This window comes from Xiphias gladius, chromosome 24, assembly GCF_016859285.1.
Source record: "Xiphias gladius isolate SHS-SW01 ecotype Sanya breed wild chromosome 24, ASM1685928v1, whole genome shotgun sequence".
Lineage (NCBI taxonomy): Eukaryota > Metazoa > Chordata > Actinopteri > Istiophoriformes > Xiphiidae > Xiphias > Xiphias gladius.
The window spans coordinates 12190263-12209434 of record NC_053423.1 but is presented as its reverse complement, the minus strand read 5'-3'; the positions used below and the strand labels follow the sequence as shown (position 1 = coordinate 12209434).

Sequence of the window (19172 nt, the reverse complement as noted above, 5' to 3'; positions counted from 1 at the left end):
GTCCTTCCACTCTTTTCTCTTCCCGTATCTCTCGCTCTCTTCGCCGTCCTCTCCATTCACACTCGCGCTTTCTCGCTCCAGTAAACTACTGTTCCCATAGTTCCAGAGGTGTAAAGTGAGGCCAGCTACGGGTGCCTGGGTGGCTTTGACAGTCAGGCACGTTGGAGAGGCACAGCGGAGACTGGGGCGCAAGAGAGAGACAGAGCTGGAATTGCAGAGGCAGAGACGCACGGGCGCACGGTCGATTTTCGCCTCCCGCATACTGGGGAGTCCCGTGCCTGTCACCAAAACCGGACGACGGGGCTCGAGCGCGGGTATGTCAGCACCTCAGCCGTGGAGAAGACTGTGAACCAACGTTCCGGCTCCCTATTTTTTCAAATTTCTCCCCCTTTTATTTTTCTCTTTTCCCAGCTTTGTGGGTGCAGATATTGATGTGAGCCAGAGGAGCGTTTTTTTTTTTTTTCCGTTGAGTCGCACGAGACGGTGGCGCGCGACGGCAGGAGGAGACAGCGTTTACATTGATGTGGGAGGACTCTCTCCCTCCGAGCCGGGGAGCCCAGATGGAGGGGAAATGCTGCGCGCCGACGGCTGCGGCCGTCAAGGCAACGGCTCCGTGACCCGGGCGAGGAGAGGAGTAAAGCACCGCCACCGCCACGGCCACCGACAGCTGCGCGAGCCGCCAGCCCCGCCAGCCCCGCCAGCCAGCGCTGACACCGCAGCAGCTCCAGGAGCCAGCGCGAGCCCCCAGACTCTCACTCTCTCTCTTTCCCTCGGTGAGTGCGCGTGCAGCGTCTTGTGTACACAACACCAACAAAATTTGCTTACTATCCGCTCGGCCAGTGGTGCTGCGCACCTCTGGCTGGCTTCGTTTCTTTTTGAGTTTTTCACATTAACCTCATCGGTGCCGCGAGCGGACGGAGCCCTGCATGCGTACTGCTCGTGCTGCTGGGTCATCTGGGCTTTACCGTAGGCATGCAGCGTGCGTGGTTGGGTCCTAAATGATGATGTTCAAGCCCACAGACACGCGGACACACACGGAATGTGATTGAATGAGCGCGCAATGAACCCTGTTCAACCCCACCTGTTTTTTTTATATATATATTTTTATTTACAGTATTCTCACCTTTTAGCCTCATTGTCACTGAATATATATATTATACAATGTAGGCAAGGCACCAGTATACAGTACCTCCCAAGGTACTGTCACACTGCTGGCACACACACAGGCTCCTGTCTTGTTTATTTGCTGTCTCCACAGATTGGCCCTGTGGGTGAGCTTGATGGGACGTTTCTAATAGTGATTTTTAAGGACCAGTGGCACATGCCAGAGGTCTGACTGTGAGCTCAGCTTCTCATGATGGACAGATGTTTGCTTTACATATGAACTGGAGACACGGAGAGTCCCGGTGTGCATCCATCCAGCTCCCGGGGTTTCCATCCCAGCAGCCCTCCTGAGCTATCAGAGCAGGTAGGCAGGACACAGCAGCAGAGGCTGATCCTGCAGTGGCAACAGGGCCGGTGTGTTGGAGAGACACGGCGTACTCATGGTGGTGATTATCAGCTCTTGTCTTTGGTTTAGTGGGGAGGAGGGGGTGTGGGGGGGGGGTGACAAAGGAAGAAGGAGTGCATGAGAAACTGAAAGAGAGGACAGGGAGGGAGGAAGAGAGGGAGAGGGAAGTCAATGTCAATGTCTTGGCAGTGACAGTTCGTTATTTAAGGGCCCCTCAGAGACGTGCACAGGCTGCCCTGGTGTAGGTGCTGTTGGTATGCAGAGTGATGCTCTGTCTGTCTGTCTGTCTGTCTGTCTGTCTCACACTCACAGTCTCACTCTCTCAGTCGCTGGTTGAAGAGTGAGTTCTCTTATTGGCAGGTCCACTTGGACATAATGAATCATTTCAACCCTCTGAATGCTGGAATGAAAAGGAAATGGCCTTACCTTGGCATGCAGCCGCTGTCTGTCAGACTTGTCTTGAGTGCCTGGCCCTGTGTGTGCGTGTGTGTGCGCGCGTGTGTGTATGTGTGTGTGACAAACAGCGAGAATGTGAACATATAACAGCTTAGGCCTATTGTGCCTCCTACCTCTGTGAGCGGGGCTAGTTGTCATAGCAACGGCCTTGTAGCTCCGTTGATGTTCCTCCTGTCCTCATTGGCAGGGTCAGCGCACCTAACACACCATATCTCGTCTCAAAGCGCTGTGTGTGAGTGTGTATATGCATGCACATGTACTTCCAAGTGTGTGTGTGTGTGTGTGTGTGTGTGTGTGTGTGTGTGTGTGTGTGTGTGTGTGTGTGAGTGTGTGTGTGTGCTTTGGAAGTACCTTTTGTTTGTGCGTTGCTGCAGTTTGTAGGCGTGTGGGTTGATGGCACAGACAATTCAGTGTGTGTGCACGCGTGCGTGTGTGCACGCACATGTGTGTCACAAAGATGCACCCTGCTGATATGACAGCCGACAGCTCGACCAATCACCTGTTTTCTCTCTCTGCCTATCAGCATGTGAGGTTGCCATAGTCAGACATCCTCTTGATATGGAGGTCGTCATGGAGATGGAGAAGACAGAATGGACACATATTCATGTATGCACACACACACATGCACAAACACACACAAATACATGAAACATTGACTGGTGCAGCATTTATTGACTTCCACTGATTTCCTGGTCCAGGATGGTGCAACCTGTTGAATGGTTAAATAGTGGATTAGAAGAGTGACAGCTTATCGATGCATCAGGTCTAAACATGAAGTAGGTTAGCTTAAAAGATATAATCAGTTGTTGAATCTCTTTGTGGTCTTCTGTGGTCTTATCTTTGATCTTCTCTACCTCAACTGACAGACCACACGTACACTGCCACCAGACGAGCTCCAGTAATCTAAATCAGAGGATATCCTACCACAGATTGAGTCTGTTCAAATACTGATTCTCCAAAAACAATCTCAGGCTTCTCCTTACAACTACAAAGCATCTCATTTCATGCATTTGGCTTCTAGCTGTGCACAAGATTTGTCAAATGCAACAGAGCTTTTCTTTTTTTTATTTTTTTTTTTGTTACATATGTCTCGTGAAAGTCAACCAATCACTCCTCTTTGAACTCTTCACATACAGATCTATTACTGCCATTCAGGAAAAACGGAATTTACACCAGCGTTGTGAATGAGTCAGGCCATTATTACTCAGCACTTGAAATGCCTCCCAAAATACACGAGTAACTGACTTTAAGGCACAGATTCACATAAACAATTGACATCTATTCACACGGACAGAATCTGGTTGGTCAGAGCTATCAGAAGATGGTTTTAAGTGTAAACTGTTACACTGAGAGGACAATTATATCAGTGTTTTATTTGCTTTAAAAAAAAAAAAAGACACGTTATACTGAATTGCAAGGTTTCCACTGTTAAAAAACAATGAATTTTATATACTATAAGAGCGCTTATTTTAATATTGAGTAGAAGGACATTTTAGGAATATTTTAAAACTTTTAATATTTTTTTACTGTGCAACGAGCTACTGGCAAAAATAATTAGCCATTACTTTGTCCTTGGAGTGAAGGGTACTGTCTTTTACGACTACTATTAATCTAATCGTCACCTGAAGTGAAATAGCTTTTGCCACAGGCAGGTAAACGTGGTTCAACTCCCACACACACACACACACACACACACACACACACACACACACATACACCAACACACACACACACACACACAGACACACATACACCAACACACACACACACACACACACACACACATACACACCAACACACTCACACACACACATACACACACACACACACACACACACACTCACACAAACAAACACACACACAGATGCACCCACACACACAGCAACCATTTAACATTAGTGTAAGCAGTGTTTGTATGCTCCATTCTGTCACCTCCCACACAATACATTCATAAAACGGCTCCTCCACGCCAAAGGCAATGATTCAATCGAAGACATCTCCCTTTCTCTCTTCTCTCGCCTCCTTCCCTCTTTTAACCCCTCTGCCCCCCTCATGTATCTTTCCTTTAGTCAGTCCCTTCCTCCTCCTTTGCTTCCACTTCCTCCCTCTGTCCTTCCTCTTTCCCTTTCCCTCCTTTCCTACAACGTCCTTCCTCACCTACCTCCTCATTCTCCTTGCCCCCCCCCCCCCAAAGGGCTGGTTGCAGCCGGTTTGAGTCTGACAGTGTAGAGGAAGCTTCGACCTCTCACCTATGGAGGATGGAGGGAGGGAGGCAAGAGTAAAGGGATGATGGAGGGCAGCGGGTTGGAGGGATGGGGAGGCGAGGGGGGGTAACTGCAAGAGGCGAGGGAGAGGTCAAAGAACAGGAAGGATTTGCAAAGAAAGAGGGAGAGTAGAGCTGGGGGAAGGGACCGAGAGAGAGAGAGAGAGAGGATGGGTCAGGAAGGAAAAGGAGTGATAAATGAAGGGAGAGCAACAAGATGGAAGGATGAGGAAGGAGAGATAGAGTGTGTGAGAGGATGAGAAGGAGAGAAAGACAGAGTGTGAAGCTGCTGTGTACCTCCCTAACAAGCTGGACAGAATCAGCTCAATTATTAAAGAGGAGCGAGAGATGGGGAAAACACGCAGACACACAGTCGTACATGCACAAAAGCATCTCTCGGTGTCTGGCACACAACACATACTCGCCATCTCTCTCTCTCTCTCTCTCTCACAGACACACACACACACACACACACACACACACACATACTGTACCTATCTGCAGATCAACATACTTACACTTGTACAGTATGTCTGATTTCCATGTTTCTTCATGCTCGTGCGTCAGAGTTATCTTTCTTTTTACTGGTGTGTGAGTGTGCGTATACATGTGTCTGGGTATGTGTGTTGAAAACAGTGAGTCAGAGGATAAGCAGAGACTTGTTAGTGATTCTCCTCAACACCCCCCACCCCCCCACCTCCCCCACCCACCCAAATTGGCTTCAGTGCTGTCTCAACGTTCTAGCACCGTGGCTTCAATATCGTCCCATCAATATGAACAGATAATCAGAGCACTAAGGGGTCTGTATATAAATCCCCACTGTGAATATAGTTTTCACCCCTACCCTTCCTTTCTTCTCTCCCTCCCTTCCTCTCCTTCTCTTTCCTCCTCCTCTTCCTCTCTTGCCCGTTCCACCCTTGTTTCTAGTTCTCTTTCTTCTTTCCCTTTTCCCTCCTTCTCTGAGGAAGTGTATGCCCCCAAGGGACAAAAAGATTCGCTACCTTCCAGGAGCGAAAGAGATTGTGTGTGTCTCTCTGTGTGTGTGAATGTGTGTCCTCCACATGTGTGTGTGCCAGGATGATAGTGTGTGTGCGTGAGAGTGAGAACACACACTTCCTGAGACAGAAAGAGAGAGAGAGGCAGGGATGAGCAAGTGAAGAGCGAGTGAGAGAGTGAAAGCAGGAGGCTGTGGAGGGGGAGGAGAGAGAAAGAGATAAGAGAGAAAGACATAGGGTAGTCGGGGAGAAGGGGGAAGATGGATGAATGCACTGCGCACTGAGTGTGTGTGTGTGTGTGTGTGTTGGTGTGTGTGTGTGTGTGTGCGTTTGTGTGTGTGCGTGTGTGTGAGTGAGAGAGAGAGAAAGAGAGATGGTAGGGAGATGTAGGTAGACGGAGAGGGACGGAAAGGTTTCTTATCCTCTCAGCAGAAGTCATAATTTCTTAGAGCGTGCACAGATGTGTGTGTGCGTTTGTGTGCATGCCTGATTGTGTTTGAGTGTGTTGCCTCGCTCAGGCTTGAGGCCAAGAACCGGAGAGGTACAGTGGTGTAGTGTCGGTGTGTAGTGTGAGCAGCATGCGTGTGTCTGTGTGTGCTTTTTGAGAGGTGTGTATGTTGAGGCTGTGGCTGATGAGCTGTCAGTACCTACAGTTGGAATGTTCACAAGGCGGCCATTGTTGTTCAAACAGCCAGCAGCCTTCTCCTTGGCAACGGGCGCTGCAGCAGCGTCTCCCACAGCAACTGTGGAACAGGAGTATGGAGGGAGGAGGAGGAGTCAGGAAGTCAGGGCCGCAGCACAGAGGCCCTTCTCCAAAACACCGGCCTCAAGGTCTGCGTGTGTGTCGGGGTCCAAGCATCTGGTTTGCGTGTCCTCTGTGTGTGGGGTAGATATGCATGACTATGTTTATGTGGGTTGGAACATGTGATCTTTAAGTGTGTCTGTGAGTTCTCGCCACTGTGACTACATGGAGCATGCATCTTAGCTCGCATTATTATGATTCTGTCAATTTGTGAGTACATTTCAGCTCAGTGTGTGTGTGTGTGGGTGCGCGTGTGGGTGTGCGTGTGTGCGCGCACCTGCGTCAACTGTAAATAGGAGTGTTTCTGTGTTTGCACCTAAGTGGTTGGTTTCATCTTCTTGTATTTGCATGTGTCTGTGTGCGCTTCCAGACGTATCCCTGCGTGTTTTTGTTTGTGTGTAATCCTGTATGTGGTTTTGTGTGCGCACATGTGCACACTCCTGGCTGTTCCCAGCTGGTGCGGTTGGTCACGTGACCCGACTGAGGGGCGGCCATCAGCAGCGCCAGGAAACTGCCTGCAGGAGAGCTAGAGAGGATAGAGAGTGTCAGGCTGAGTTGAAGATGAGGGAGGGCTGTTGGGGAGTGAGAGCGTGTGTTGTGGGAGAGAAAAGCGGGGGTTGGGGTGTGGGGAGGGGTGCTGGAGAGATGAGGGAACTGTGAAGAAGAGAAGTAAGGGGGGGTGAAGGAGGAAGAGGAAGGGGTAATACGGTCCTCCTCGCCTTAAAATAACTACAGCATGTAGGTTCCTGCAGAAACAACAGGAGAGACAGTCAGATAGTGAGACAGTCAAATGGGGGTGGGGGGTCCTGGTTATGTGTTGCCTAGTGTTTGGAGCTACTGCTCCGGTCCCCTGTGTGCATCCTTGGCAGAGCTGCTACTGTATCTGGTCTGTGTGAAGTCTGTTTACGTTAGATGTGTGTCTGTGTGTCTGAACGTCTGTCTGCCTTTTTGTTTGTCTGCACATATGGTTTATGTGTTGGTCTCTGTTCATTTATATGCCGTGTGTGTGTGTGTTTGTTGTGTGTGTGTAAGCGTGCACGTGCTTGCTCTTGGCAGGAGATACAGCGCGCACACTGATGATGGAGATCATTAGGAATTTCCTGCAGCTGGGGAGGTGGTGGTGGTTTTTTTTTTTTTTTTTTTTCGGGAGGGGGGGCAGGAGGATGGGTGGGATGTGAGTGGGTGAGAAAGAGAGGAGAGGTCAGAGTGAAGTAGAGTGTGAGTGGGTGGGTGAAGGGTGAGGGTCTGCATGTTTGTTGGACTCTCTCTGCTTGAGTGACGTGTGTGTGCACGGAACTGCAGCCCACCAAAGTCCAAAGTTCGCCTCTGTTCTGCAGGGTTGTTGTAGGTAATTTGTGTGCAGGCATGTCGGTCCCAGTAGAGCAGTCTGTGTGTATAACATTCTTCGCCCCCATTGGCACACTTACACACACCTCAAGCTCTCCGACAACCAAGGTCTGTTGATTGGAAGAGTTTGGATGTGCTCAAATTTTAGCTGTTCACTGTTTACTGCCTGATGGTCTACAATGCACAGTGGTCAAGGCAAGACCTTATAACTTCAATTTTGCTGTTTTTTCTTTTCATTTAGTTGAATTAAAATTTTCCACAGTTTGGCTGAGTACTGAGTAAATACTGAAATCTTTTTACCATACGGGGAATAAAAATTGTGCTTTAAAATCCAACATATCAACATATAATTTTAAGATGATGTCCAGGTTCTTTTTAGGTTGTTCTTGTGGTCTGTGTTGTGGCTGAAGTTGAATAAAGTTTTTTTTTCTATCCTAAAGCTGATGTGAAATTGCATCAATATGCATTAGAAATACAATTTCCATTTAATTCCAGTTTTTTTTAAACTTGTATTCCACACTCAGAGGTCTATTAGTAGTAGGCTAATCGGCCTAGTATTTGATTTGATCACTACACACAGACACTGTTTGCAGTTCATCAACCACTTTAAAGCGATGCTGTGTAAATATTATATAATCTGTGATGTTTCATTGACAAAGTCAAACTGATGTTTAATCTAGAATACAACATGACACACTTGTTTCCCAACTATTTTTTTTCTCATAGTTCTTTTGACTGATCTTTTTCTATTTATGAGTTGTCATGTGTGTTGCATTTAGGTTTGTGGCTGTTGGGGCCGCAGGTTGAGGCTGCATCGGGGTTTAGGTGGTGTGGAGGAACGAGAGGATGATGGTAGCTGAGTTTCTGCACGGTGTCACTCAGTCTCTGTGGACCCCCTGACCCACTTCCCCCTCCCCACCTCTTTTTCTCTCCTGGCCTCACATACACTTTCTCCATCTCTCTGTCCCCCCCCCCCACCACCTTATCTAAACCTCTCTGTGGAGCTTGCCCCTCTCCTCCCCTCACTACCTTTCTCTCTTTCTCTCTCTCCCCTCAGTGTCCCCCTCCCTTACACCCCCCCAATGCTGTTTCGGTGCTGCTGCCTGTCTCTTAGCAACAACTGCACACCCGTTAGAGCTCAGTGAGTGCTTTTACAAACACACCCAGGAAGACACACTCATACACGCGCACATTCAAAGACACATACATGCGTGCCCGCACAAACACATCCACACTCACTCACACACACACACACACACAGGGTCTAGTTCCTCATTGAGGGTTGCTGCTGGCAGGCCTGTGAGTCTGCAAGCCTTTGTGGCAGTGAGATAGATGGGGAGAGAATAGATATGCTGTACGGCTTCCATGTACAGAATGATTGTTCCTGTCAGACTATGCACAACAGGGTAACTGCCCAAACTGGAAAATGACAGGGTCTAGTCTCTGATTTCACACTGGCATGTGCACACACACACTTTTGGCATGTTGTGTTGTTGTTGCCTTTCCTGTAAGCACAAAGTAGCACCAAAAACTTTTATGCGCAGATGAAACTTGTAGAATATCGAAAATTTCGAAACAATATAATTCATATGAGAGCTGCTCTTCGTGAAATACATTCAACAGATCATCATGTGGGAACAGTGCACACCATCGGCTGTTTTCACAGAGACAATACTACGCCACTGTGTGTTCCAAAGCCCCAGAGCCATTCACAGTAAAATGCACCAAAACGCATTTGCTACGTATGCGGTGAATATATTGGAATGGCGGCTGATGGATGCCAGGAGTATTTGCTTAAACAATGAATCATAGTGGGAGTGTTTGATAGGCTGGCATCTAAGCCGTGTCAGGATGCCCCCCGCGGAGCACAGTAGAGGGATATTTGCATGTGTGTCTTTGTTTTGTGTGTGATCGTGGATGTCTATATACGTGTGCGTTTGTGTTATATGTATGTCTTTATGTGCAAATCGATGTGTAAATGTGTGGGAGGATGAAGCTGTGGGGGCATATTTGCATGTGTCTTTGTGTGTTGGTACGTGTCGCTGTGTGGGTGTGAGTGACAGTGTGTGCATGTATGTGTAAGCACATGTGCAGCAATGTTTAATTAAAGCATGTGTTTTCTCCTTCTTTCACACACCGGTCAGATGGAGCCTTAATTAATGAATGCTGTTAATTAGACGAGAGAGAGAGTGCGAATGAGAATAGGAGAGGACTGAGGGAGGGAGAGAGACAGGGCAGGGAGACAGCGCTGGGCATGGGAGGGAATGGGTGAGGGGGTTAAAGAAACTGTGCGCGCGCGTGTGTGTGTGTGTGTGTGTGTGTGTGTGTGTGTGTGTGTGTGTGTGTGTGTGTGTGTGTGTGTGTGTTTATATGTGTGTGTGTTCATTGCCATGTTTGTCTGTCCCAGTTGTGTCATTCCTCAGAGCAGCAGAACGTTGAAGTTGCTCTGCACCATGTGTTCAGCCCCAAACTCTGCTACAGCAAAACTCTCCCACTCCTCCTCCTCCTCCTCCGCTTCTTTCTCTAATGCTTCCTCCTCCTTTTCTTCCTCTTCCACTTTCAACTTTTTCTCCTTGAAATCTGTCTACCTCAGTCTACCCGTCCACTTACCATCCTTTCCCTGTCTCAATCATGTCTTTCACCTCCCTGAACTTCTTCTGTCTCTAGCCTGTTCTCATACTTTTCTCACCCATTCACTCAGTCATTCTAGCGCCTTTCAGTCCCTCCACTCCCTGTTCCCTTCTTTTCTCTCTCGCTCTCTGTCCATCTCCCACCCTCCTAATCAGAGCCATATGTTGGAGAGGGAGACAGAGAGATCTGACGATGGACAGGATTGTGTTGTATGTGGAGAGTGTGGAGCAGTGCTGGAGCCAGCCGTGCGCGTATATGCGTGCAAAAGGGGCACACATGCTTGTATTTGTACTTGAATGTGTGCACGCGTGCAGCCACGTGTGAGTCTGATGGCACGTGTGGTCCAGATTTCATAAGATTTCTGTCTCTTCTGGCTGTCTGTCCTTCCAGTTCTCCTCTGCTCTGGGTTTCTATAATCCTCCAGTCGTTCCTGTCTTTCTGTCACCTTCATCTCTCCATCCTCTTAACACCTCTCTATTCATCACCTCTCTGCTTCCCCCTGGTGGCTGTGATTATTCACACATTCTCATTCTTGTTGTACCCTCCAAGTCTAGCGCTTTGTGATGCATTTGAATGGTTTTGGTGAAATGTGGCATGCAGTGTGAGTATCTGTCTCTGCGAGTGTGTGCTTTTCACCACTGCTCATTTGTTTATTACAATTTCTGGATTTTTGTACATGTATTCACTCAGATATGGTGAGATCGGAAACTGTGGCAAAACTCGCACAGTTCCCATACACAATACATCATTCTGTGAGTCTGGTCATCATCATGTATAGGTATGATCAACAGCATGTGTGAAAATCTAGTAAAAGAGAATAAAGTGGCTCTGGCGTACATGCGTATCTACAATCTGCTGGTAAACATCAAAATGAGACACTAACTACTATTAGACTCAGAAATTTTATATTGCAAGTCATCTTCCAAAATAATTGTCTGATGTGAGATGGTGCAGCCCTCACCAAAATACTGATTCTGGTCTGGTCTGATGCGTGCTGTGACATCATGTACTAATCTCTTGTTCTTTCTGCTCCACCCTCCTCTACACTCCTTTCTTTTTTTTTTCCTACTCACCCTTTCTCCCACCTCTGTCAACTCTCTGTCCCTTCCTCTATCTGTCTGTCTGTCTGACTCTCTCTTTCTCTCACTCTAGCAACCATGGGCAAAAGGCAGGAGCAGAGGGGAGAGGGAGAAGTATGTGAGCTCTCCACTGCAGTATTGATGACCCAATGATCCCCTGCAGAACAGAGCCAGTCAGGCAGACAGAGTGAGGCTCAACTCAGAATCAAAATCAGTATCAGCGCCACAACCATTCGGTAAAAGCAACCAACCGAGCAGGATATGAATGGTAAATGTAATCTCATATTGTAATGTTGTAATGCTACTGTGTGGGTGGCACGGTTAATAGAGTAGAGTGCATTTTGGCCCATTGCCAAAAATGTTGACGGTTCCATCACACAACCACAATTCCATCTGTGCTGCAAATGTTTGATTTTTATTTGTACAGTATGTTTGAGGCCTTACACTCACCAATATATTTAGCGGCAAGGAGTTTAGATTCAATTTATTAAATGCAAAAAAGAGATGTTAACTTATTTGTAGACTCTCTATCCAGTTTATAATATTATTTTTCCCCCGCCTTAGGTCCTTGAATCTTCTTGCTAGCTGTTAGAGGAAGACAGCCACAAAGAAGAAACACTAATTTATATACAGCAGAAAACATCCCTCATTTTCCTCCCTCACTACCACCAAGACAATACACTGAATGAGTGGCTTGTCAGATCACCTATTTTCAGGCCAATCTGGGCCTCCAGTGGGATGTGGGGGGAATCAGGCAGAGGAAAAACGGTGTGTGGGTGGGCTGGAGGAGCTGGAAGGGCCTGAGCTCTGGACCAGGGAGCTCGGGTTCCAGGCGGAGTCCCAAGATCCCTCCAATGATGGACTGGCGCTGGTGACTTCTGACCACTATTCCTCCTCCTCTCCTTCTGCCCTGGCCAACGGACTCCACCTACAGAGAAGGCTGGGGCACAACGCCTGTCGGCGGAGGCAAACGGAGGTTCACACCACCGCTGAGACACATACATTTGCAGAGACGTTTAGAAACATGCAGACACACACAGACGCAGATGTGCATGCACAGGCTGTTTCACACGCACACATGGATAATTGTGGACACATGGATATCAATGCACATACGGGTTCTGCAGGGCCAGAACGCTCCAGAGTTCTCACACCAGAGGCCATACACACAACCTCACCTCAACCCCTGTCTTTGACACTTGGCAATCATCCTGCCTCTACCAATCAGCTGGCAGCCCCAGTCCTCACAGCAGAGACAGACATGTCTTCAACCTTTTGTCCAGTCCCCATTGGTCCAAACCCAAACACAGGCTCCTCTCCTCTTCCTGTGGAGGCAGAGAAGAAGTATGCACTCCGCAGCTCTGGTCGTCCCCGCTTCCCCTGTCACCTGCGCAAATCCTCCCGCCTCCGCCGAAGCATAGAGGATGGGGAGAAGAGAGCAATGAGGGAGAGGGGAGAACAGGATGATGATGACGTTTTAGAGGAGAAGATCTGGAGGGTTAAAGAAGAGGAGGTGGTTGTTGGCGAGAAAGAAGAGCATTCGTCTGTGGAAACTGTTCTCCCCACAGCTCCCTGCCCTGCAGACATCGCTCTTGCTCTAACTGTACCCAAACCTGTTCCTAAAGCTATACCTAAACCTGGGCCCAGACTTGGGCATAAACCTGGACCTAAATCCAGGTCTAGGCCCGCACCAAAATCTGTCCATAAAGCAGGTCCTAAAAGTGTCATGAAACAGCGTCAGGCAGCACAGTCAATTCCTCATCGTGTTACCTCTCATCTCCCATTTGCCAACATATCCACGATCCCTGCATCTCTGCTAACCGTGAAGGAGGAGCCTGTTGCAGAGTTGGGGATATGTCCTCCCAACAACCGGAGATCTGGACGTTTTGTTGGTGTAAGTTAATTTATTGTTACATATCAATGTAGTTACTCATAACACATTATACAATGTCATATTATGTATGAAATGGATGTTTAGACAATTTGAAATTGCATGTTTTATGTTGGTCTTTTCTTTACAGGTGAGGAAGATTGTTGTCAAGGTGGCTCGCATTCCTGTCAGCCTTAGCCGCAGACAGAAGAGCTACAAGATTTCCAATTTGGAGACAGTTACAGGGACAGAGAAAGGCAATGATGGCGGTCTGGAAGGCTCAGAGGCAGTTCGAGAGCCAACCGCACTTCTCCGCATGAAGAACAATGGGAAGAGTGTTATGGTGATGTTCCCTCCTGGAGAGCTGCCTGTTATTCTCAAACGCAGACGGGGACGGCCCCCTAAACAGGCTCTGCCAGGAATACCGGGAGAGCCTCCGAATGCCGGCAGTGCTAGTGGTAATGGAGACCATCCCAAAAAGCCTCGGAGGCGTCGTCGGACTAAACTCCCTTCTCCTTATCCGTCTTATGTTAATGATACTAATGATGTGAAAACAGAGTATGGGGATGTTCTGTCCAAACTGGCCTTTTTAAACCGTCAGCCCCCTGCCACTGGCCGCTGCTCTCCACCTCGATGCTGGACACCCAGTGAGCCAGAAAGCTTTCATACCCCCTTGGAAAACCCTGGAATATCCACCTTACTCCATCGACTCACTGGGTTTAGACGCCCGCGGGGTGGCAGAGGAGGGGGCATTGGAAGAGGTGGAGGAGCAGCAGGGGGGATTGGGGGCAGTGAGCGGAATAAGAGCACCTTCAGTGACTTCTTTGAATCCATTGGCAAGAAGCGGAAACTGAGCCCCCTGTCTGAGCATGGATTACCAAGGAAAAGGGGGAAGGGTGTGGGGGGAGGTGGGGTTGGTAGGGGAGGGGGCATCGTAGGAACTGAGCCTGGGGGAGAGAAAATTGTCAGGAAGAGACGTATGAGAAAAAATGGTGCGTTTAAAGGGGGGGGGGTTTCTATGGGGCAGGACTGGCCTAATGGGGCAGGTGGCTGGGGGGAGGAGGGGCGTATGGAAAAGGAGAAAGGTTTGGGTGGGTTTCAGCTCTGTGGATCTACAAGGGGGGGCTTTTCCTCCTGTGAGGTTGGAAGGGGGGGTAACTACAGCAGTCCAGGAGGAAGCAGAGGGGTTGGGCCAGCTGGGGAGGACTCACAAGGCTTGTTTGCTGGATATTTCCGGTCACTGCTCGACTCGGATGATTCTTCAGACCTGTTAGACATCTCCTCCTCGCAGTCAGACCCCCGCAAAACTTCCTCCACCCCTGGTTATGAACCATCCAGCCCAGCTACCAGTCACAGCTGGTCCCCTGCATTCTCCAAGTGGTGCTCCAAGGGTCCAAGTTCTGGGGTGGAGGGTTCATCCCAGACACATTGCTCCTCAGCCAGGCCTCCGTATAGCTATGGCTGCCTGGCCCAAACATCACCCACCACTTCTACCTATCCCAAATCCACTCCTCCTTCTCTCTCACACTCTCCTAGCTCACCCCATCCCGCCTCTTTTGGTCACTACTCCTCTGGCTACTCCTCATCTTCTCCCGCAGTGTCACAGAGATCGTCAGACTGCAGCTTTGCATATGGGTCTGGACACAGCAGTGGCAAGGCCACCTCTGGCCAAATTGGTTATTCTAGCTACCAGGCAGCAGCCAAGCGGGCCTTTTGTGGATATCCTGCAGCAGGTCATTCCTCCATGGTGCGGGGGGAGTCAACAGGACCCACATCACCTGGAGGAGGGTACATGTCTGTGGCCAAAGGTAGCCCATTCAGCTCGTCCTCCTCCCCAGAAGGATACAAACAGTACAACTCCAATCAGTGGAGCTACAGGTAAATCAACTGTGGCAGCCTGTGATCATAAAAAATACTCAAAAACTAATTTTATGAATTCCAGAAATTTCTGAGTTATTTTTTCACTCAATAATGGACTTGGTATGAAATGGTTTTAAATTACTATGTGATTAAATGTTTTCATCCATTAAAAGGAGAAGTACAAACTAATAAAAGTCTGACCATGACAGGATCAAAGTGATGTGATTTGCTTATTATAAATGTTTCACTCCAGCACATCATTTTCAATTTTACCATGTCCACCATGTACTAATTAACAGTCGATACCTGACATTAGTTAACTCACGGCTAAAATGTGCATGGTGGTTATCCAGCATAGGAATGCATAATCAGAACCCACATTGAGAGTTTTCTCTTTGGGTTCCTATTACTGACTGGTGGAACTGCAACAGAGAGCAGTGAAAATGTAACTGTTTCTCAAGTGCAGACATATTGCTCAAGTGCTGTTTGTGTGTTTTATAATTGTGTCGCAATTTTTGTGTCATTTTTTCTTCAGACAAGGTTATGGTGGCTGGTCAACAGACAGCTTTGGACCTCAGTATCACGGCTACAGTGAATACGGCTCCAACGAGTCCAAAGACATCTTGGATATCTCGAACTACACCCCCCAGAAGGCCAAGCGACAACCTTTTCCTGAAAGTCTATCAGAATCCTCCTCTGACTCTTCACATCTTGGCTCTGCAGCCACTGGTAGTGTACCAAGCTCCACAGGTGGCCCATACAAACAGACTGAGGCTGCTCCTGTTAGTGGAGACGGGGGTCTGTCAAGTTTGTCCAGCCTGGAGAAGTTGATGATGGATTGGCATGAGAGTGCTTCAGGGCCCTCCTATAACTGGAGCCAGAGTGTCCTCTTCCAGGGTGGGGGAACCAGCAAACCTGGCCGCGGTCGCAGGAAACGGACTGAACCACCATCAGAAAAAGAGGGGGCTTCTACTTTACACTCTGATTCCCCATCCAGTCCCTCACCAACGCCTACCCCTGGACCTAAACGGGGAGGGGTTGGTGGACGGGGCAGAGGGTCTAGAGGAGGCAGAGGGGGTTTGTCTCCATGTCAGAGAGAGCGGCCATCTGGGTCTAAAGGCAGGGGCAAGGCTGTCTCTACATCAGGAGCAGGAGGAGTAGTGTCTGCTGGAGGTCCAGAGGGGTCTGGGCTGTTCCAGGAGGTGCTGGACTATTACAGCGGAGACAGTAGTAGCCTCTCTCCCCTGGCCACTCCCAATCCTGCACCACCTTCCAGCTACCTCCAGGACCCCTGTGAGTACCCCTCCCCTTATTCTGCCCACCCATCCACACCTTCATCTGAGGAGCGATATCCAGCCTTATACCCTGGAGAGTCCTCCTCTTCCCTCTCACCCAGTGTCTCATCTCCCCCTTACCCTCCCAAGCCCACCCCTCCTCCGCCCCAGTCTTACCACCCAGTCCCGTCCAGGACCTTCTCCCCCTCCTGCTCTCCCTCACCACGGGTAACACCCCACTGCGGCACTGCACTGAGTCCCTCACATCGTCCACCTCCAAAAGAACCACAGTTCTCGCAGTATGACTCTCCCAGCTACTGCAGCTCCCCCTACTGGTATGGACAGACATCACACAGCGGCAGCCCCAGCCCGCACTCACACAGTACACACTCAAATACAGCCGCGCACACACATGGCAACCCGCACACAAGCCCTCATGGAAATGCACATGGTATTCCACTCGCTAGCCCAAATGCAAACACACACGTAACCCCCATAACTCCCCATGACACACACCATCACAACACACAGCCTCACACAAACCTGAGCTCACACACCAACACCCATCCCACCTCACTCCTCCAGAGCAACCCCCTCACCCACTCAAACCCCCACACCAGCAATCAGCCCCACCACAACACACACACCAACACTCATCTCCCATCCCATACGCACTCCAACCCCAGCCCCAGCCTCCTCGCCCACTCAGCACCTGTGCTATACGAGGAGCGCAGCCCTCCCTCCACCATGATCGCCCACAAACGGGATCTGACCCCACACCCCATGAGCACAGGCCATCGCCAGGGCCCCCTGCCTCACTCCCCATACCCCAAACCTTCCCTGGAATCCTTGCCCCATCAGGAGGACACCAGCGGCTTCTCCCTGTCCCACCAATCCTACCAGGGCATGGGACACCGCTACCCCTCCCAGGTGGCTCAAGGAAGTGGGGTGCTGTGCCAACTCCTGGACCCAGCAAATGATGACAGCTTCAGCGTCACCAGCCTGTAACAGCAGGTGAGTTTATTTAACCTTCATACAAACAGTAAGGCCATCAAACATTTCTAGAGGAGTGTTCAATTAATTTGGATGACCATACTGTTTGATAAAAAGCACATGCACAATTAATAGTTGTAATTAGTAAATTAATAGCTGATATAAAACAATACAGTGAAATGTTTGTATTAGTTTTAAAAAAAAGCCTTATCCAATTTATATATAGAAAGGCCAGGTTATAAAAAACAATTTTTAGATTGCTTTTGGAAGACTCCATGTTTGCAAATTTTTGACCATTGATAAGGAAGTAATAGGTGGCCTGGAATGTGGTTTATGGTAGCTTGTGTCTCAAAAATGTTCCAGCTGTGACAGTCCATGTAAACTCTCAAACTGAACTACAACAAGGTAAATAAAAAAACAGAGCGCAAAAGCAGCAGCACCGCAGTGCACACTTACTTGCCACATTAGCTTTAGCACCAAAGTACAACATTGAAAAGATGTGTTTACAAAGACCTGATAAAATAGTGTCAAGGTATATTTCATTCAGTTCATATTATGCGTTTCTTTACCACTGTCAAAACTCTCAGTTCTATATTACTCTCTTTCTCTTCATCTCTTTCCCTCTCCCTCTGTTTTCTTACAGGTGCATTCAATCCAAGCTTTTAAAGATTTGCAAACATTTTTTTTTTCTTTTTTGTTATGGAGACTTCTTTGTGAGAGACTGTGAAATGAAGGGTGAGAATTTAGCTGCCAGCTTTGGACAGTAAAGCTTTAATTCTCCAGCACTGACAATCAAAATCAACCGCAACTTAAACACCCAAGCATGTAAAAACACAAATGCATACACCCACATGCGCAGACATACAAATACAGCCACGCATGTGCAGAAGAATTCACTACCTAAACATGAATGCATAAAATCATACATGTGTACACTCACTCACACTCTATGCTGGAATGAGGGAATGGCCAAGAGGAGCTGACAGATGAATACCAGATGCTGACGGACCGAGACAAACCTATTTCCTCATGCCATTGAGTCCTGCTGTGATACACAGAGGACTCCATTCCCCAGAAGTCTGGATCTTACCAAATCTTTCTGGTCTTGTTCTGTACATCTGCAATATGGACAAACTAGGATCACAGTGCTCTATCTCTCTTTCTATTTCTTTCCTCTGTCCGCTCTCAACTCCCATACTCTGCTAAACCAGCAACTGTGTTCTGCACTCGACTCACCAACACTGCATTTCTGTCTAGTGCTCTAACCTGAATCACATCTGAGCCCAAATCAACTTTTAAAATACCATGAGCCTTGCAAATGTCCTGCTCTGTGCACTCCTTGTGTTGTGTCCCATAAGAGAAACGTGGACTAAACCAGTTTCTGCTCTTGAAATACCAGCATCTGTACATATGACTCCAGCTCCAAGCCAGGAGCCCCCTCTTCAACCTGAAAGTCCGTCATCGACATGCCCTCCTCAGCGTTTTGCCATGGTTTCTCTGCTCTGGGGTGGGTGGGACTGGGGTGGGGGTGGTTTTGGGGTGGGTGGAGGTGGGGGGATGGGGAGGCTGCAGCATGGAAACTCAACATCCTGTGTTTTGCTGTTTTAACTACAAGGGAAAGAGACATTGAAATCACACAATGGCCCCAAAGAGACTCTTGTTTTCTGTGTGCAAATGTGAGACAGAGGAGGTTGTGGTTGCGTGACAGCAGTAATGCATGTATTTGTGTGTATGTGTGCATATATGTGTGTGTGTGTGTGTGTGTGAGCGCGAGTGCGTGGCTATGGGGTCAAAAGGAGTGAAGCTCCCCAGACGCCAAAGTCTTGGCGGGGCCTCATTCTTTCTTTCACTCTCTCCCTTCTTTTTTCTGTGGTCTTGTGTTGTTTGGTGGTTTTTGTGATGAAAAAATTGTATATCTGTCTGTTACATATCATGTATGTATCTGAGGTGCAAAATATTTAAATACACATTCTGTTCTTGCCATTGGTAATCCTGTCTATAGCATACTGCTTCTTTAAGGGATTAAGGGAGGTGTGAGCGGGTTTGCGTATATGTGTGTGTGCGTGCGTTTTAGAGCCTCCCTGAGTATTGG

At 48.5% G+C, this 19172-nt stretch overlaps 1 protein-coding gene across 1 annotated transcript; it reads left to right on the top strand.

The window, feature by feature from the left end:
- The first annotated feature begins 685 nt into the window (after positions 1 to 685).
- On the top strand, positions 686 to 18574 carry ahdc1 (AT hook, DNA binding motif, containing 1). The gene is made up of 6 exons (XM_040121002.1): positions 686 to 773; positions 11157 to 11351; positions 11648 to 12977; positions 13105 to 14831; positions 15349 to 17101; positions 17724 to 18574. The coding sequence occupies exons 3-5, from the start codon at positions 11769 to 11771 to the stop codon at positions 17093 to 17095; spliced, it is 4683 nt and encodes a 1560-aa protein (XP_039976936.1). The 5' UTR covers positions 686 to 773; positions 11157 to 11351; positions 11648 to 11768; the 3' UTR covers positions 17096 to 17101; positions 17724 to 18574.
- The last annotated feature ends 598 nt before the right edge of the window (positions 18575 to 19172 follow it).

What these genes read in the sequence shown, in the direction of transcription:
- ahdc1 (XM_040121002.1), top strand. Translation starts at nt 11,769, where the DNA reads ATGAGTGGCTTGTCAGATCACCTATTTTCAGGCCAATCTGGGCCTCCA. An exon ending in GATCTGGACGTTTTGTTGGT is followed by an intron (nt 12,978 to 13,104) that starts GTAAGTTAATTT and finishes TTTTCTTTACAG; the next exon opens with GTGAGGAAGATTGTTGTCAA. An exon ending in TCCAATCAGTGGAGCTACAG is followed by an intron (nt 14,832 to 15,348) that starts GTAAATCAACTG and finishes TTTTTTCTTCAG; the next exon opens with ACAAGGTTATGGTGGCTGGT.